This window comes from Perognathus longimembris, chromosome 1 (assembly GCF_023159225.1).
Source record: "Perognathus longimembris pacificus isolate PPM17 chromosome 1, ASM2315922v1, whole genome shotgun sequence".
Taxonomy (NCBI): Eukaryota; Metazoa; Chordata; class Mammalia; order Rodentia; family Heteromyidae; genus Perognathus; species Perognathus longimembris.
The window spans coordinates 106,265,210-106,286,976 of NC_063161.1; the positions used below are offsets into that span (position 1 = coordinate 106,265,210).

Below are 21,767 nucleotides of genomic sequence, written 5' to 3' on the forward strand. Positions count from 1 at the left end.
AAACAGTGATCTGGGAGCCTGTGACTGCTTCAGCTTCTTTCCAAAGGCATGGTACAAACTGGTACAAGATAAGGAGCCCACATAAAGCAGGTGGCTTTGCTGACCTGAAGCCAGAGATCAGGAAGGCTGAGCTGGACGTGTGGGCAGGAAAATGGATGAAGAGCCTCTCAGAAAAAGAGCATCAAGAAATAGTTTAGGGATAGTATGAAATTACCTATTCAGAGAAAGAAAAGCCAAGGCTCAATGACCCAAACCAATCCAGCAGACTACAGAAGACTGAAAGGTACTCAAGTAAGGACCCACAGGAACAAACAGATCTGTCAGATCCAGAACACAAAGACAATGCTGTAAGACTCACACCAAAAAGGACTGTGTCCTGCCTGCCACAAAACAAATCCAATTCAGAGATTTCATATAATTCAGGAGAAGAAAACAAGAAGAGTCTGCAAAGTCTGGTATACTAGTCTCATCCTTGTAATGGCTATGATATGGTTTGGGTGTGTTCCCCATAGCTTCATGTGTTCAAATTTAATCCCTTTAGTGAAATAGTGTTTGAGGGATAATTTAACTATGACGTTCAAAGGTAGAATGTTTGGGAAATAATTATGATAGACAAGGTCATTAGGGTGGAGACTCTACATCTGAATTCTAGTGACTTTACACAGAGGGAGAGACTAGAAGATTCTCTTCTTCACTTCCGCCCTTACCTTACCCCTCTCCTTTGTCTTTTGTGTCATGCTTGTATCACCTGGCACTCTGCTGACAAGGCAGCCACCCATCTGGTGGTCTGTATCCTGGAGATATATCCAAGTTTTACACTTTCTGAACTGTTAGCCAAATCTCTTCTTTTTAGAGAAGACTGCCTTAAGCATTTTATTGTAATAATAAAATACAGACTAATATATCTTCAAGCTGTAACTCGTCTCTCTAACGGGGTGTAAAAATAAAATAAAGAATGTGTAATGGAAACAGAGCACTAGTGGCTCACACCTGTAATCCTAGCTACTCAGGAGACTGAGATCTAAGAAAAGCAAAGTCCATGAGATTCTTATCTCCAATTAACCACCAGAAAACCGGAATGGCACTGTAGCTCAGAGTAGTAGAGTGCTAGCCTTGGTCAAAAGAGCTCAGGGACAGTGCCCAGGCTCTTAGTTCAAGCCCCACAAACAGGAAGAAAAAAAAAAGAGTATGTAATGGAGATTGTTTGAAGTACATAAAGCTTAAAATATACAGGCTATAACTGAAAAACTTTACCATCCTCAATCTAGGCTAATAGCTAATAAATGCCAGTACAGACTAAAATAAACTATGCTGCTCAAGATCAACTTCCAGAAATGGACTGATAAAGGCTACCTTTTCCTAATTTAACTGTTTTTCTAGATGAAGCTCTACCCAACCTGACCCAGTCAATAAGACAAACACAACCCCCATTTATCTTCCTCATGTACGAAAGGCCTGCTACAAGGAAGATCCTCAAGGCCCTTGCTGCATCTAATCCTTCCTCCTCCCTATCTAGCTGTCCAAGCTGGAGAGAAGAGATTGAGGGAGAAAAGCTGAGGCCCTTTGAGCAGCTGCTCACTCTCTACAGGGACCTGTTCCATGCTCACCCCATAGGAGCAGCTTGGCTCCTCCAAGTTATGCCTGTTCAGAGTAGGAGACAGAAAATTATTTGGGCACATAGTCATGTCACATTTTCAAACAGTTTTGACAATAAGTCATAAAGCTGATGTTTTCATCTCTACTGGTCCTTGCTTCAAACTCATAAGGGGAAGTGACTGGATTTACTGATATCCTATATATAATCTTCTAGCTATGCAACTCTGACAATATCTTAAGAATAAGTCATTTCTTAGTCATACAAGTAACCTACACAAACTCTGAGGCAAAGTTTATTTTTAAGCATGCTAGGGTTACTTCCTCAACAATAAAAACTGTTCACAGTCTTCTCATGAACTATTTGCTAAGTGCCCCCTATGGGCCAGGCACTGTTCTGATAAAGGGCCCTGTTGGAATTCCAGGGAAGGAGCTTAACTGTGAGTAAGCAGGTTGATAATAAATAGTTGCAAGTAATTCAGAAACTGGAAAATACCAAGAGGGAACTCCAAAGCAGGAAAATGTGATGGAGGTGGGAGAGCAAGTGAAGACTGCTTTGGCCTTAGTGACCAGGGCATGATTCTCTATGGAAGTGTCATTTTAGAGAGGCCTTTCTGAGCAATGGAAAGAGTTCAAGGAGCCTGCCAGGAGAATAAGCTTTGTCTAGTAGAGAAAGCAAGCAGGTCTGAGGGAAGGAGTACAGTCAGCAAGAGGGAATATAGCAGGAAAGCAGGTAGAAGGTGATATGGCCAGTGCAGGCCAAACCTTACACACTTGGGAGCTACACTTTCCAGTCACTGCTAGAATAAGTACAGCCTGTCTTACCCCTTAGTTCTAGTTAAAGGTCTAAAAGCAGTAAACAGCCCTCCAATCCTCTGGAAGAACCAGGGTAGGATGAGTGTCCTTGCTGCTTCCAGCTTCTTAACATGGATCCTCATTTCTTAGCTCTTGGCCCTTCCTCACATCACTTCAACTTTTTCCCATCTTGACATCTTAGATTCTTCCTGCCTCCAACTTACATGGACCTGTGCTTTTTCACTGGGCCCACTGGATAACCGAGGAAAATCTCCCATTTCAAGATCTGTAACTTGCATCTGCCAAGTTCCCTATGCTATGCATAATCCTATGTTCACGGGACTCAGGGTTTAGAAATGGACAATTCTGCAGGTCATGAGTGTGACTTTAAAACACTTCATTTCAGATGCCTGAGACAAGGAAATAAAGTGGGCCATTTGTTCTTTAATATCACTTGGGATTCTTGTAGGAAAAGAGCTATACATAGACAAGAATGGAAGAAAGGGTGAGTCAGCAGGACATTACGAAAGTATTTTTCCTACTTGTTGAAAGAAAATAGTATCAACAGAACTTAAAATAGTAGTCAGATAGCTTTTATAAAAATGGAAATAGACTGAAATAAATTAAAATGAGCCAATCAATTCGTTCTTCCCTGGATAGGGCTGAGTACTAAGAAATTACTAATGGCATCTCTGGCATGCCCAAATCAAGAGCTTAACCTTAAATTAATTATGGTAGTAAAAGGTCATATAATAAATAAGGTTTTATATCAGTGATCTAGGTTTCTACCATATGAAGTTAAAAAAAAGATTAAACACATAGAAAAAAACAAATTAATAGAAAATTTAAAAAAGAAAAAATTATAAGTAACACCAAAACCAGCTTGTAGAAAAGAATTAAAAATGTTTAGTGTTGTGCCAGTATTTTAAGGAAGAAGACAAAACCTACCAATATTAAATAAATAAATAAATAAAGGTATGGTAGGTAGTACAGGCCTAAAATCCTAGCACTAGGAGGCATCAAGAATTCAAGAATAGTCTGGGCTGTTCAGCACTCAAAAAGAAATTTTGAAAGAGATGATGAATCATTAAATATATATTCAATAGATAGTAAAAGGATACTAAACATATTGATAGTAAAAGGATACTAAGTACTATAAACAACTTAATGCCAACAAAATTGAAACTTAAACAACTTCCTTAAAAAACAAAAAATTACCAAACATACTCAAAACAAATAGATAACTTGAATAGCCTTTGTATACTAAAGATATTAAATTCAAAATTAAAAATCTTCTCACAAACCAGGCACTGGTGGCACAAGCCTGTAGTCCTAGCAACTCAGGTGGCTGAGATCTGAGGATCGTAGTTCAAAGCCAGCTGAGGTAGGAAAGTCCATGAGACTCTTATCTCCAAATACTACTCAGAAGAAGCCAGTTGTGGCACTGTGGCTCAAGTAATAGAATCCTATCCTTGAGCAAAAGAAGCTCAAGGACAATCCCCAGAGTTCAAGCTCCAGGAGTGGAAAATAAAAAAATCTCCTCACAAAGAAAACACTTAGACCACATGACCTTTGTTGGTGAGTTTTTACCAAACATGTAAGAAAGAATATCAACTCTACACAAACTCTTCCAGAAAAATAGGAAATAGAAGAAACACTATGAGAACAGCCTGACTAGGATGCTAGAAAGAGACATTACAAGAAAATAATTTTCCTTATTACAGTAATTGCAAAATTCCTCAACAAAATTTTAGCAATCAAACCCTGACATATTGCTACTATCTAAAAAGAATAATACATCAATAATATATCATGAATAAAAGCAGTTCACTCCAGAAATACGAAGTTGTTCAATATCTGACAATTCATCAATAATTTATCATCATATTAACTGAGAGAAAAACATGATTTTTAATAGGTAATAAAAAAACTGACAAAATTCATCTCACACTGAATGAAAGCAAAACTGTTCAACTTGGTGAACTGCACCTATGTGGACCTATACTTAACCATTAATACTTACTGTAAAAGACCTTCCCCCTAAGGTCAGGTAAGAATGAAGGCTCTCACTATGTTTATTCAACATGTAAAGAAGGTCCTAACCAACACTGTAAGAATAAGTGCAAATACCTTGACACAGAAGTAAAACTTTCATGCACAGGTTTGACTACCTATTTAGAAAAAAATATATTTCCAAAAACAGGCTTCTAAATCTAGAATTTAACAAGATCACAGGATACAAATACAATATAGAAAAATCAACTGTGTATACTAGCAACATATTAGGAATAAAACTTAGAGTGAGTTTAAGAAAAAAATATCACTTACAGTAGCATCAAAACCCATGAAATAGTAAGAAGTAAATGTGATCCAACATGTCTGCTATGGTTTACATACTGCTGAGAGTGTCCCCCACAGGTTCATGTTTTGGGAACGAGGTCCCCTGTATGGTGGTATTGGAGGTGTTGGAACACTTAAGAGGTAGAGCCTAGTATAGCAGTAGGATGTTATTAGGTCAGTGGAGAAGAAGAGATGCTCATGCTCTTGGCAGAGATTAAACTAGCTCTTACTGAACCTCCAATTCATTCCTGAGAGTATAGGCTGTTATTAAAAATTAGACTTCCCTGGCCTTTCCTCACTCTCTGGCTTCCAGTGTTTCTCAGGTACTCAGGCCACTGTGACACCATCTGTGGTAAAGTGATACAGCAAGGGAAGAAGGAATCCTCAAGAGCTCAAACTGGAAGGAGTGACAATCTTTCAGCTTTCAAAACTGGAAGGAGTGACAATCTTTCAGCTTTCAAAATTGTGTGCTAACTTACAAATGACACAGCCTCAGGAATATTATTATACAAAAGGAAAATGTACTAATACAATGTCTAAGACCTATCCACAGTAACTAAGACTGTAGTGCTGGCATAAAGACATATGTATACATCAATGGAATAGTATAGAGAAATTGGTCATAATACATACACATACTGTCAATTGAGTTTTTTTTTAGTAATGTCTCAGGGAATTCAACAGGGGAAAAATTATCTCAACAAATGATGCCAGAAGAATTGGATACACATGCAAAACAAAATCACCCCATGGTATAATTTTAAATACATCTGGTCTTGGTTCAAGGTTGTAGAGTACTAAAATCCCTGGAATTTCCAAGCCAGGCAATCTTTTGTAATTCAGTGTTAGCCTTTTTCAACCAAACCAGAGTTTATGTTAATTAAGTGAAGAAGGGAATTGACAGCTTCTAGACAAGGATAGGTCACCAGAAAGACCAAGTCATGATTATACAGTTGGCAATTACGGCTCCACCCCATCCTCACTGGATGGGCAGGGGTGGGGACTGGAAACAGTATTCAATCACCAAGGACTAAGAATTTAACCAATAGTGAAATCTTTATTAAATAAAACCTCTCAAAACAAAATGTGGGGATCTTCCAGACTGCTGAACCCCTCAGTCTCCATGGGAGAGCAGTGTTCCAATTCCTATACCCCAACTTCCCTAAGCATGCCTTTGGGTTAAGGACTCATCCAGGTATCTTGGGTTTTATCCTCTACAAATCCAGTAGTAAGTAAAATCCTTTCCTAAGTTCAAGTTGGTTTCACAAATCCCACTCATGACATGATTGTTATGTCATTTTGCTATTACGACTTCTGATGCCAAATATATAGGTGGGGACTATGTACTAATTCTCTGATACCAAGTGAGAGACAAATAACTCAATTAAATTCTGACACTAACTCCCAAAGTTACTACAGACCTCACAGATCATAAACTGCTTAAATGGCAACTGCTTTGTACAACTACAAACTAGAAGATAATAAAACTACAAGATAATAAAAAAGAAACTAAGTAAATAAATAAACCAAGTAACAGCTGTATTTGGTAGTTCATGTCTATAATTTCAGAAGTTAGGAAGTTGAGGCAGAAGGATCAAAATTTTGAGAACACTTTGGACGCCATAGCAATACTTCCCTTCAAAAAGTAAAGGAAAAATCCAGTCAAGAGAGACTTTAGTCACTTCAAATGTCAATTGTAACTCCTATGGGCAATTTATACTTCTGACCAACCAACTATAAATTTGGGGATTTCTATAAACTCTTTCTCAGGTTGACTAATTCACTACAACAACCTAGGGACTCAGGAAAACACTGTTCTTGTATTTGAAACTTTATGACAAACTCAAGAATAGACAATGGAAGAGATATATATTAAAAGGTATGAGAGAAAAGGAGCACATCACTTTTCTGGCTTCTCCAGGCAGGCCATCCTCCTAGCATTTCTCAAACTAATGGAGGAAGCACAATGGCTGGCTGGGCACAGTGGCACAAAAGCACAGATAATAAAAACCATAGTCTAGGCCAGTCCAGGCATAAAGTGACCCTATCTCAAAAATAACCAATGCAAAAAGGGGCTAGCAGAATGGTTCAAATAGTAGAACTTCAAATCTAAAACAAAACAGTAAGACCATTACAATCCCCTTGTGTTAAAGGTATAGTCCTTCAAAGTAGCTTTACTGGTAGGAGAAGAGTCTGAAAGGTTTGGAGCTATATGGAAGATCCTTGGGTCACTGGGGACAAGCTCTGAAGGAAATTGGGACTGTGGCATCTTCCTCTTTCTCCCATGTTCCCTGTCATGATGTAAGTAATTTTGTTCTGCTATGGGCTATGGGTTACTGTCATGACATGCAGGCCTCACTACAAACACAAAACAATGGGGCTAAAAGATCATGAACTGGAACCTCCAAAACTCCAAACCAAAGTAAATCTTCTTCTCCTTTTAAGCTATCTCAGGTCAGGTATTTCACTCATGACAGAATGCTGATTAACACAAAAGCAAAAAAGCCAAAAACCTCAAATGACTATCAACTGGTGATCAGATAAACAACAGTGCATACAAAATGAGCATATAAAATAATACATAATGAACACATGGAATAAGTACTCAGCAATAAAATGTGAATCACACTCAGCAAAATATAAAACTACTGAAACATAGAATATGGGTAAAAGCTCATCATTATGCCATGTCAAACAGATTAGCTAAAATAGACCAACTACAGCATGAGTCTACTTGTAAGAAATTCTACAACAAAGCTAGGTATGGAATACATACCTATTGTCCCAGCCACTGAGGAGTCAAAGGCAAAAGAAATGCAAGTCCAAGACCAGGAACAGCTAAAAGGTACTAAGACCCTAATCTAAAAAAAAAAAAAAAAAAGATAGAAGAACACACAAAAAGCTAGAAGGCATAACTCAGGTGGTATATCATTTGACTAACTTGTATAAGCACCCTGGACTCAATCCCTAGTGGATTTTTGTTTGTTTGAATGATTGTTTGTTTTAAAAAAAGGAGTCACATGTAAAATCCTAGCATTTCAGGAGGCTGAAATCTGAGGATCACAGTTCGAAGCCAGCCCAGGCAGGAAAGTTTGTAAGACTCTTATCTCCAAAAAACACCTCAGAAAAGGCTGAGTGTGACACTGTGCCTTCACTGGTAGAGCAATAGCCTTGAACAAAAAAGCTCAGGGACAGTGCCTAGGCCCTGAGTTCAAGCCCAATGACCTGGACAAAAATAAATAAGTTTTTTAAAAAAATTTAAAAAGGAAGGAGGGAAGAAATTAATTCTACAAAAGGCAAAAGGATGTCACAGTAACGGAAGGAGATAATAAAGAATAGACACAAGAAAAAAATTTAAGTAAACAATCTATATCGTGAGTGTTACCATGGTTTAAACATTTGCTGGAACTCCTCAATTACATACTTAAGATTGGTAAAATTACACTGTAATTAGTATCTCAAAAAACTTTTTAATCCTAAAAATTATATACAAATGCCTATGTGCACTGATCAAAGAAATATTTATCTAAATGAATCCAGGGAATGGAAACGAGAGGTTTTTTTTCTTTGTTGCTGTTTCCATTTTCTTTTCTTTTTGTCTTTGTTTATTCAGTTATATGTCTTAGGGAGTGTAAGGGGAGGCACAAAAAATGGAGGGACAAAGAGTAAACAAATGCAGCAATGGTATTCACTAGACATTATGTTGAAAATGAACTATATAACTTGTGAGTGAGGGTGGAAAGAAAAAACTAGAAGAGAGGAAGGGAAAGGGTGACAATGTCCAAAAAGAAATGTACTCTTTACCTGACTTATGTAACTGTAAACTCTCTGTACCTCACCTTTATAATAACAAGAACATTTAAATGATACACAACTATGCTGAAATAATAAAATAGATAGATAAATGTGGGTAATATAAATACTCTTTTATTTTTCTAAAAGACTAACATGAAAATACAGCAATCTGGATTCTAAAGCAATCTTAAGTAGATGATTTCATTTATCAGAGATAAACTGCCACAATCTATTCCTGTCATGACATCTGTATTCATCTGAATAATACACAAAATATTCAATAACACATGTTGACAATTTTAGTGAGAAGTCTTTAGTCATAACACAATTTACTAGAATTCAAAAGCAGAAGCAAAATGACCTTTAATTTTTTTGGGGGGTGGGGAAATCCACACTAATATATAATTCAGTTAAGCACTCGATTTAGAGTTCAACACAAATGAATCAATTACCAAGAATTGCTTATTGTCTATTTTAGGAATTTCAAAGAGGGGGAAAAAAAACAGTAATTTCTCCTAAGATTTCCTTTAAGATATTATAAAAAACAACGCAAAGTAAGAATTCTGCTACTTAGAATAATTGGACAACAACCAAAAGATAACTGTGATTACATGTTTCTGTTAATGCATAGCCTAACCAAAAGGCTTTTCTAGAATTTCATTATAGGTACTATATTGAAATTCTATCTTAAATAACTTGAAATAGAAAATTTATTTTAGCTTCCATGTATGTTTCACATGATAGAAACAAGAAGAGAAAGACAGAAAGAAATAACCTTAAAAATAAAGGATTTCTAGAATATATGAAAAGTGGCAGACATTTAGACCAACATCCTCTATAAAGCTATACAGCCAATGCTTCACAAGTAGCACTGACTATCAAAAGAGATAGTCAAGCAAGTCAAAACCAGACACAGTGTACACAACACATATACTATGTCTGTAGAGCCACTATAATGTGTAAACACAAAATTTTAATTTAGAAGCCAAAATACAGTAAAGAAAACCCTGCCTGGGGCTCAGGATATAGTAGTGTGCATGTGCTCACTCTCAGGATCTCTCTCTCTCTCTCTCTCTCTCTCTCTCTCTCTCTCTCTCTCTCTCTCCCTCTCTGTCTCCTCTCTCTCTCTCTCTCTCTCTCTCTCTCTCTCTCTCTCTCTCTCGTCCCCCCGCCCCCATGCTGGAGTCTAGGTAGGTGCTGTCCTTGAGATTTTTTTTTTCCCCCTCAAGGCTAGAACTCTACCACTTGAGCCACAGCTTCACTTCCACCTTTTTGGAAGTTAACTGGAGATAGGAATCTCATGGATTTTCCTGTCCAACTTGGCTTTGAACTGCAACCCTCATCCCAAGTAGCTAGGATCACAGGCACCAGTGCCCAGCTTTATAAGATCTCTCTTTAATCCAAACTTTTTTCCCTCAAATATTTTAGCAGTAATTCAGAAACTTAGAACTCAGCGGCAAATTTAAAGTTATCAAAACAGTTAAAATATATGAATATATTTTATACTTGTTTCAAAATTGTTCCACATGTTTATGTAATATAATTTAATATAATTTTCATTCCTGAAAGTTTCAAGATACAGAAAAGAAGATAAAACCTCTAATACATGGTTTTATGTAGAGACATGGTTACACAGATATAGCTTCTCTATGCAATCCTCTCTACTTTTATGTGTTTTCCACACTATAAAATAGCATCCAAGCCAGCTGCTAGTGGCTCACACCTGTAATCTTAATCAGACTTTCCTTCAAAGCAGGATCCTCAGATCTCAGTCTTCTAAGAAGCTAGGATTACTGGTGTGAGCCACCAGAACCTGGCTATTTTGTTCTAATTTTAAAGGAAATTTTGACTTAAAATGTAAGAGAAATATAATTATCAATTCTAAATAGTATGTTTAATGGTAAGTCAGAAATACCTGGCCCAACTTCCAGTGGAATACAGGGATCCTTTCAGAAGTGCACACATTTAATAGTTATTTGTTTTCCTAGCATTTTAGAAAACAGATAGAAGGAAAATGAACCAACTCAACATTCAGAAACACTATTAGTGAATAGAAAGGGGCCTGAGACAATTCAAAGAAACTGCTTTAACACATGCCAAAAGTCCCTGAAAAAAGAACCAATAAATTAGAACAATGTTTAAAGGTTGACTGATTTTAGCAAATGTATGCAGAGTCCATTTTATGAACTATGTTCTGAGAATACAAAAGATGATTCTCAAGAGTAAGAGAAGTTTTTGTGCTCAAGAAATTTTTGAGGGAAGGCCACTTCACATGCTTTGTTTTTAGAAATGAACAAACAAGATACCCCTGGAAGGCGGATACACAAAAAAGAAATCTTTGTGAGGACAGAGAGGTAAGAGGAAAAATCTGTGACTTTGGAGGACAAGGCGCAGAAGGATAATCAATCAAATAGCTATAATGGTTTTCAGGACTTTACTTTTGATGAGTCTACTTCAGGGTAGAAATTGAAGACTTCATTACATGGATGACTAAACTCTTCAAGACCTGATAAATGTGAAATGATTAAAATTCAGACATTTATATTAATATAGGCTATGGTAAGTTCTTTTTTTTTTTTTTTTTTTTTTTTTTTTGCCAGTCCTGGGCTTGGACTCAGGGCCTGAGCACTGTCCCTGGCTTCTTTTTGCTCAAGGCTAGCACTCTGCCACTTGAGAAAGAGCGCCACTTCTGGCCGTTTTCTACATACTATATATGTGGTGCTGGGGAATCGAACCTAGGGCTTCATGTATATGAGGCAAGCACTCTTGCCACTAGGCCATATTCCCAGCCCCATAGGCTATGGTAAGTTTATTCTTACCTTATGGTAAGACATTTTAACTAGATGAAGAGGTTTTTCTTAACCTAGAATTATATCCCATACTTACAAATACAAAACATATCTTTCAGACTGCCTACTTCAAATATATGTAAGGAAAGGACAGTCCTTCAGTGAGATCAGAAAGAATGGTTAAACACTGAATTATTACAACTTGCTCTAATTTTTTTATAAATCCAACACTGATATTCTGGTAGAATACAGAAAAAAAATCTTATGAGTTAAATTATAAAAGATTACCCTGATCATGCAAAAAATGTTAAGCACATAAAGGGAAGACAAAAGCTTCACTTAGAAAAACATGCTCAGGGTTAACTTCTTAATTAGATAAATATAGCACTTGGTATGTTATTTAATATGTTACCAAAAGAGCAATGTAAAAAACTACAAACTACACTTAAAACATCAAATTCTTTTTCAAACAATATTACTTCTGCAGAAATGCAGACCAAATGGATAGTCAAGAAAGCAGAAAAATTAAAGAATCCTAGAATGATGGAGGAGATGTCTCTGATCAAGATGCGCTGCACTCATCAATGGACATGTTAAATTGAAACAGCTTTATAAAACTAAAGATCAACAACTGCAGTGTATTAATTACAAAGTCTGTTACCAACAGAAAGACAATGTCCATATGAACTCTAATGTTTTATTTTTACAGTATTCAAACTATCCTGCCTTTAAAATACCACTATCACTTCCCCAACAACACTAAACATTCTACTGCTTTCTGATAAGTTAACTCTTATAGTTCCAAGAAGACCTCAAACTCACCAATCATGGTCTCAGAGCCATTCACTCTAAAACCATGTTCACCTACTTCTGAAAACTGCAGACATAATAATCCTAATTCCCTTGATATGCATTCTGCCTAAAAGAATTCAGAAATATATGTAAAAGCTTTATAAGGAATCAGAGCTATCATTTATCAGTCATCCCTCTACAGCCATGGATTTGACATCCTCAGAAGCAACCAAATGCAGATAGAAAATATTGGGGAGAAAAAACTTCATTTGTTCTGGATATGTGCAAACTTTTATTCTTGCCAGGGTTCCCTAAACAGTATAGTTTAACTGCATTTTCATTGTACTGGTTATTACAAGTAATCTAAAGATAATTTAAAGCATATAGGAAGATGTGAGTAGATTACACACAAACACTACACCATTTTAAATAAGGGGATTGAGCACCCAAGGACTTTAGCATACATGGGAGAGGTATAGAAGGCAAGAAACCTAGAACCAATCCCCCAGGAATACCTAGCATCAACTACAGTGTCCTGTGCTAGCTCTACACTGCCACACCAAAGTCTCTAACAACCTTCCTAGGCAGATAGTACTACCATTTACAAAATTAACACCATAATCCAAGCATTTGAGGAGGGTAATTCTGCATTCTTGGATTATATGACTACAGAAAAAGCTAATTCTTTTTAGAATGTTATATCACATTTAAGAAAGCAATTAAAACTCCTTTGTACTAAATGTCCCTAAGTATCACAAATTGTACAATGTTTCAAAGTGGAAGCCTCAGAGATTGGAGCTTTAGATTTCACACACTAAAGAATATGAGCCACAATAAAGATATTTCAAAAAAAAATACTCTGGGGCTGGGGATATAGCCTAGTGGCAAGAGTGCCTGCCTCGGATACATGAGGCCCTAGGTTCGATTCCCCAGCACCACATACAGAAAACGGCCAGAAGCGGCGCTGTGGCTCAAGTGGCAGAGTGCTAGCCTTGAGCGGGAAGAAGCCAGGGACAGTGCTCAGGCCCTGAGTCCAAGGCTCAGGACTGGCCAAAAAAAAAAAAAAAAGAAAAAAAAAAGAAAAAAAAAAATACTCTGGCCACAAATGCTCCCCTATGTTCTCAGAATTGTTCCAGATATAATTTTCTAAGCATTTAGTAAATACTTGTTCAATGACTAAAAACACTATAGCTGGTTCCCTTGGATTACTCCATTTATAATTTTACTGGAAAAAGTATTTTTATGCTCCAGTCAAAATTTAATCTTCATTTGCTTACTGGAAAATCACTACATGCTACCAACCTTTTTTATGGCAATACTGGGATCTGAACTCAGGGTCTCCCACTTGCTAGGCTGGCACTCTACCACTTCAGCCATGCCTCTAGTCCTACATTTGGGTGAGGCTGTTTTGGGGAGACTGCCTCACAGACTTTTCTACCCAGGCTGGCTCAGAACCTTGATATTTTAGATCTCTGCTCCTAAGTGGATAGGATTACAGGTATGAGCCAGTAGTATGTCACTTTTTTTTTTGCCTTGACCACCTGTATTTTTTTAAACTAGATAACAGTTTCAGTCAACACTGTGATTTAGAAATACCAAGAAATAGGGAAAATGCAAATTAACTTAAATCATAAACTCTGAATAATATATCACAAACAGAAAAGCATATATGGGAATTAGCTTTGGCTTAGATATTCTAAGGCCACTATGAAAACCCCCATGGACACATACCCACCTCAAATGGGTATTACTATCAGCATCAATCTTTAAAGCAAATGCCCATATGTAATATACTTCGTGATAGGACAGATATTGCTACTAGATTGTAGTATTTTTAAGGAACTAAAAATAGCAGAAAGCTGTGCTAGGTGACCTAATTTTTCCTTCCCAAACGATGTTTCATAATGTTGCTCATTTACCACAAACATTTTAATGACTCAAAGTATTTTTCAACTTGCAAAACAATCTACATGTTGCAAAAGTTGCATATGTTCACAGACTGAGCCTTTTGTTTTTCTTATGAAATATAAAATATAAACAAAGGGTTGATGATAACAAGAGTTCAAACCACAGAACATTTTTAAAGAGAATGGGCAGTTATTGAGAAACAATTGGTAATGTTATTTCATAATAAAATTCATTTACATACCAGCACAGAATATTCCTGGGACCTCACTTCTGATTATTATGGTCCGAACTTTCTTATCAGACTTTAAAGCATCCACAGCTTTTGATAACTAAACCAAAATAGGGAGAGGAAAGAATAAAAAGTAAAAGAAATCATTTTCAGATAGATGTTAACATTATACCTTAATATTAGAAACACTTAAACTGTATACTTACCATTTTTATAAGATTTTTACTGAGTGAATTTTTCCCATATGCTCTGTTTATTCCAAGTACCACAATTCCTAGTTAAGAGAAAGGAGGAGAAAGCACACACATTAATTAGTCAAGTATTTAGAGAACACAGACTTCAGCTCACATTTACCTAACTTGAGTCTCTACCTCAAAGGTCTTGGCAACAACTTCTTACTTATTTAGCATTGTTTTAAAGATGCATATTTCTTGTCCAATACAATAGGTTTTAAAATTTATAAAACTAAGCTGGTATTTCATACTCATCACTTTCACTTCACATTGAAGTGAAAGAACTTCATGCTGTCATACCCTTTCCTTTCAAGTTAGCTCTTCATAAGCACTGCCAAGATAATTCGCAAAATTTTACTGAGATTTACATCACTAAATCAGACAAACTTGAGAGAAGGAAGTACTTATTAATGAAAACTCAATTAAAGAATACTACTCAAAAGTCTGGATTTTTTTTTCATCTTCAAGAGTATACTATAGAGGATCACTTAAAAAAAAAAAAAAACAGAAAGAAAACTTTGTCACATTCCATTGTAAACAGCTCATTTTCTCTTTTCATTACAGGACATAGTTTTCAGTATATCCAAGATCCTCTCCTGACATCTGTTCCATATACGTAACCTAAGGACACTTCAATTTAGAATACCTACAAGCAATACTAGTCTACATAAAAGAAAGTTCATTTCTCTCTCACAAAATCCAGCTCTCCTTCCTAATTGCTCTATTTTTTGTTATTGTTCTGACTTTTTTTTTTGTATTTTGTTTTCTTTTTAACATATCACTATGTAGTTCATGGTGGCCTTGGACTCACAATGTAGCCCAGGTTGGCTTCAAACAGGCATGTACGACCCATGACGAGGCTCTAACTCCTCTACTTTATCAAATACACCAACTTAGCATTTCATTCTGATTGCAACAGTCATATCAACTTTCTTTAAAAAAAATCTATAGCAGGGCTGGGGATATAGCCTAGTGGCAAGAGTGCCTGCCTCGGATACACGAGGCCCTAGGTTCGATTCCCCAGCACCACATATACAGAAAACGGCCAGAAGCGGCGCTGTGGCTCAAGTGGCAGAGTGCTAGCCTTGAGCGGGAAGAAACCAGGGACAGTGCTCAGGCCCTGAGTCCAAGGCCCAGGACTGGCAAAAAAAAAAAAAAAAATCTATAGCATTATAGAATTAAATATAGAAGTATAGAATTAAATTCACATCTTATATAAAATCCTTTATTTGTTCTCAAATGTCTGAATTCAAGAATCTTCATTGGATATACAAACTAAAAACAACAAAAGGTACACATTCTCTGTGCAAGAAAATGTACTTTTTTTTTTTTTTTTGCTTGTCCTAGGGCTTGAACTCTGGGCCTGGGTGCTGTCCCTGAGCATTCATGCTCAAGGCTAGCATTCTACCATTTGAGTCACAGCTCCATTTTTGGCTCTGTGTGTGCGGGCGTGCAGGCATGCAGGTACATGCATACATGGTTAATTGAAGATAGAGAGTCTCATTTTCCTGCTGGGCTGGTTTCAAACCACAATCTTCAGATCACAGCCTCCTGAGTAGCTTGAGCCACCAGCACCTGGATATGAATTCTTTTTTTTTTTTTTTTTAGAAAGTACAATGATGACCAGCTCACAACAAAGTATATCTGTAAGAATTCTAAATGATCTCAGTGGGGGGAGGGGGGACATATACGAAAAGTAGCATCTATGACAGGCTTGTAATAAAATGGTTCATGGCCTTGGGAAGGTCCAAACACTAACAGTTGCCACTAACTGAGCACTGAATTCTGTCAAGCAGTGCTCCAGTGCCTAGGATTATTAACTCACATAATCCCCACAACAACCCAAGAGATAGCCACCATTTCTATATTGAGTTAACAGATAAGGAACTGAGACTAAGATGTGAAATAAGTACCTTCAACTAAGACATGGCAATCTAACATGAGTGACTAGAATATACTATTCAAGCTTTAGTTTCTCATGAAGAAAATACTGTAGATTAGATGTTTTCATTCAAACATACTGAATATGCATATAATGCTCAGCTCTCAAGGAGCTAACATCTAGAAAGACAAATATTAGCAATGACTGAAGCATACACAAGCCGAATGGTTCTAAAGTAACTTATGCCTAGATTTGATGTGTTCTGGGGCAAAGGAAGATTGTCAAGGAAAGCTTCCTCAACACAGCTATTTGAAGTGAGATGAGGAGTAGAGGGAATGAGAAAGAGCTGAATTCTAGCCAGAGGAAACACAGAAGAAAACATAAACCAGCCATGGCTCCATTTATTTCACAGGAAGAAGCATGATCCAAAAAAAGAAGACTAGTCAACAAGAGTGAAGAAGTCAGCACAAGCCAAATAATGGCTTCACTGCTAAAACTACTGCCTGCAAAATGCCCAAGAACAAGAAGTAACCAACCATAAAAGAGTTTTGGCATGAACACACATGTAAAGCCAGGAAGGTATCATTTCTAAATTAGACGATCATACCAGAGCTAGATAGGTTAGGCACTCAAAGCATGTAGAATCCAGTCAAGAGATAACAGGTTTGGCTGAGACTGTAAGTGATTGAAATAAAGGTACAAGAGAGGATTCAAGAGGTAAACATTTATTTATTTGCTGGTCCTGGGGCTTACACTCAGGGCCCAGGTTCTGTCCCTGAGCTTCTTTTTTTTTTTTTTTTTTTTTTTTTTTTGGCCAGTCCTGAGCTTGGACTCAGGGCCTGAGCACTGTCCCTGGCTTCTTTTTGCTCAAGGCTACTGCTCTGCCACTTGAGCCACAGCGCCACTTCTGGTCATTTTCCATATATGTGGTGCTGGGGAATCGAACCTAGGGCTTCATGTATACAAGGCAAGCACTCTTGATGATGTTCTTGTATCACCTTCCTGCGGTTGTACCTACACTATCTCTGTAATCTTATCTGAGTATATTGGAAACAGTCTATACTGGTATTAGAACTAGGAAATTGAAAGGGGCATACCAAAATTGAGAGACACAGGGTAAAAAAAGAAAAACAACTACAAAAGCAATACTTGCAAAACTGTTTGGTCTAAGTGAACTGAACACCTCATGGGGGGAAAGGGAAAGGGGGAGGAGGGAGGGGGTATGAGGGATGAGGTAACAAACAGTACAAGAAATGTATCCAATGCCTAACGTATGAAACTGTAACCTCTCTATACATCAGTTTGATAATAAAAATTTGAAAAAAACAAAAAAGAGGTAAACATTTTAAATGTAAGAGTGCTGACTCAACTGAGGCCAGCCATTAACAATGTTTCAAGGGAATGAAGATGGAGGTAATAAAGCTCAGAGTATGGTTTTGGAAGAAAGTTAATCTGAAGAGCCTCTGAAGCATCCAAGTTCAGATCAACTCTTTGGGTTGCCCACGGGTCTGACTGCTAAATGATAAAATCCCAGTCTGCCACTTACTATTAGACTATGGGCAAGTTACTTCTTTGATCCTTAGTCTGTTACTCTGTTAAGATGTTTAGTAGTTCCAAACAGTATAGGGAAGGTTTGAGGACCAGATCTTATGATACATGCAAATTTTACAACTATATTATTTTCATCCTTTCTAGCACAAACATTTTTGATGAAATAAGTACTAATGTTCTGTCATAATGTACATGGAATAACATCATTACTAAACCATTAAATGCCATCAAAATACCCTCTACCATAGTTAATTCCAGCACTTTGGGATATACATATTGAGATTGACTATTTTACTATAAATTATTTTCTATTATTCCTTTTACTGTACCTAGGGTTTTTAAAATTATGTGTGTGAGCAGCTCACATTATCTATTAGGTAATCTTTGTAAACACAGACCAATATTCATTCCTTAAGGATATAGATGCAAAATTCCTCAGTGAGAATTGAGAGTTGAGAAGCCCTATCTGAAATACTTCAGACCAGAAGAAATTTCATATCTTGGAATATTTACATACAAATAATGAGATATCTTGAGTATGGGACCCAAGTCTAAACACAAATCCATTTATGTTTCAAATATACACTATATACACAAGCTACTGCAATTTTATACATTTGTTTAGTGCCACTACATATTGACTGTCACTTGTTAGATGAGATATGAAATTCTCCATTTCTTCCAGCAAGTTCACACTCACTGAGTTTCAGATTGTGAAGCACTTCAGTTTTTACATTTTCAGAATAGTTCTGCTTAACCTATACTAGTACACAAATCCAACAGTGTATTAAGAAGCCATAATCCTATCATAACTAGGTGGGGTTTATCCCAGAAATGCAAGAAAAATTCAACATTCAAAAATCAAAGTAAGGGGCTGGGGATATGGCCTAGTGACAAGAGTGCTTGCCTTGTATACATGAGGCCCTGGGTTTGATTCCCCAGCACCACATATACAGAAAACGGCCAGAAGTGGCGCTGTGGCTCAAGTGGCAGAGTGCTAGGCTTGAGCAAGAAGAAGCCAGGGACAGTGCTCAGGCCCTGAGTCCAAGGCCCAGGACTGGCCAAAAAAAAAAAAAATCAAAGTAAAATAACACATGAGAGAATAAAGGAAAAAGTCTTGAAATCATATGATCATCAGCTCATGAAGAAAAGCATCTGACAATATGCAAGAGTCTTATAAGATTTGTGAATGTGTATATGTATATATATACATAACTAGTAATAAATGACCTTTAACTCAGCCTGATAAAAAGTACTTATGAAAAACCCATACTGACATCATATTTAGTGACAAAAGACTTAAAAGTTTTCGGTCAAAGATAAGGAAAAGAAAGCCTGCTTTCAGCACTGCTATTTCACAGGGTACTGGAAGTTCTAACCAAGCAATGAACAAGAAAAAGAAGCGAGTGACATATTGATTAGAAAGGAAAAAGTAAACTATTTCCATTGACAAAAGTAATAAGCCTATATAGAGAAAAATTCCATGGGGGGAGGGAGGAGAGCTACAAAACCAACAAGTGAATTCAGCAAAGTACATGATAGTTAGCCAAAATGAATAATCTAAAATGAAATTAGAAACATAATTCAATTTGCAATAGCATTAAAAGAAAGAGGAATACAAATTCCACTTTGTAATGCAGCAATGTAGGAAGCTGGAAATCACTTAATTTCAAAAAGTAAAATACTGTAAAAACAAAATCCCTTCTTAAGTCTATCAGAAAAAAAATGAGGCCTAACAGTTATAACTGCTGCCCCCAAAATCATAGGAACTGACAAAAGAACACACAGAGAAACCAAACGGCAGACACCTCTACAGGAACCAGTGCTAAAGTATGGAAATCTAACTGTAACTAAGGGTTCCTTTGGACAGACAAGGAAGACAAAAACTCCAGAGGGAACTCTCATTGGCTAAGGAAAGAACTACTGAACTTCTGGAAAAGAAATATCCCAAACTAGAAAAGAGAGACAGAATAAAAAATGTAAGACAAACTGACAGGGCATAGGGCAGTCTCTCCAAGAACTGTGGGACAATTACAAATACTGTACTATATATAATGAGAATTAAAGAAGAAAAAATATTTAACAATGATAATTTCCTCATATCAATGTCAGACATTAATCTAAAAAGCCATGGAGGGCCGAGGTCAAGGAAAATGAATGTGAGGACACTACACCTAGGCATATCACTTTTAAACTGCAAAAGACCAAAAGATAAAGGAAAAAGTCCTAAACAAAAACAGAGACATAAAAACAATTCACCTAAAAAGGAGTAAAGAAAAAGAGTCACAACCAGCTTCTCCTCAGAAACCAAATAAGAGGAGTCAAGGCAACAGGCTAAAAGACTATAGTGGAATGACAATTTTCCTTCACTCTCTTATGTAAGAGAACGCGTGATGATGCTGAAACAAAACTACTATGCTGCCAGTCATGTAAAAGCATAATACTGTAACTGGATACTGCACATAATTTTTGGTAACTGTAATAAATGACTGATACTTGTTTATGTATTACTATACTATTCTATTCTACTAACAAAAAGACTTACTGTAAACAGTATGCTATGTTACACCAGCAGTAGCCTCATTTATTTCCTGCTATCCTTTTCTCTTGATTGCCTCATTTTCTCCCATGTATGACTGTTGCTTTGTTCATCATGGCCTTAGGATCAATTAACCCTCTGGCACACTGCACACACACACACACACACACACACACACACACACACACACACACCATACAGCCTAGATCTGAAGTAGACTATACTATCCGGTTTTATGTAAGTGTATTATGTGAAGATCAGACAATGACAAAAGAAGCTAATGGCCGAGTTCCAACATTAAGCAATTCATGAATGTATTTGAAGTGCTGGGAGACAAAAATAACTCACTAACCTACAATTCCAAAAACTGTAAAATTATTACTCAAAAGTAAATGCTGAAGAAAGCCTTTTCCAAATTTAAAAAATAGCCCCCAGGAGGAAGATTATATAGGTCAGTAACACAGGCTAACATAAAGAAAAGTGTTGGAATAGGAATAAGTGAAAGTAAAATAAAAACCTGTTTTCCTTATTCTTAATTAATCTAAGATAATTTGTATACAATAGTAATCGCACCAATGTAGGCAATTATGTGTGCTTACATAGAAGTCAGAAGAAAGAATACATTGCTATTATGAGCATTATGAGTATTCAAAGTACCAGCCAAATGGAAGACTGTTATTTGGACACATATCTGTAAATGCACACTTCAAACTATAGGGCAATGAGATAGTTTGGATATTGAGTGCACCAAGCGCACGTGTTGAAGGCTAGTCCCAAGGGTAACAGTGCTGAGAAATGCTTTAAGATGTGCAGCCCTACAGGAGGTTATTTTATCACTGGATGAATGCACTCAAGAGGGACTACAGTACCCTGGCCATTTCCTCTTCTTTTGCTTCTTGGTACACTGGGTAATCTGTTTGCTCCACCACACATCCATGCTGTGATACCAGAGGTCCAAAGAAATAGGACCACTGATCATAGATTAGACACCTCTAAGAGAAACCTCCTTCAAAAAACACAGACTGATTTTGAAAGGTAGGTCATGCCAACACTAATAAATAAAATTTGAAATTGCTATATTAACATCAAAAGAAGTGGATCTCAGAGGGAGTAGTTTCAAAGAAGGCGTATTATACAATATGCCTAAAACATAATAATCCTTAATGTGTTTACACCTAACAAAATAGCATCAAATTATGTGCATTAAAACCAATAGAATGGCACGAAGAAATAGACAAATCCATTATCACAGTTGCAGATTCCACTCCCTCTCATTCTAATTGATAGATCCAGAGCAGGAAGAAAATCAGTACCATGATAG

At 36.8% G+C, this 21,767-nt stretch overlaps 1 protein-coding gene across 1 annotated transcript in view; it reads right to left on the reverse strand.

Annotated features, from left to right (window-relative positions):
- Positions 1-21,767, reverse strand: part of Auh (AU RNA binding methylglutaconyl-CoA hydratase) — a 136,660-nt gene that overhangs the window by 109,070 nt on the left and 5,823 nt on the right. Inside the window, exons 2-3 of the mRNA XM_048340342.1 lie at positions 14,448-14,515; positions 14,254-14,341 (exon numbers count right to left, since the gene is read on the reverse strand). Of these exons, the coding sequence (XP_048196299.1) occupies positions 14,254-14,341; positions 14,448-14,515 (156 nt within the window). The remainder of the gene's footprint in view (positions 1-14,253; positions 14,342-14,447; positions 14,516-21,767) is intronic.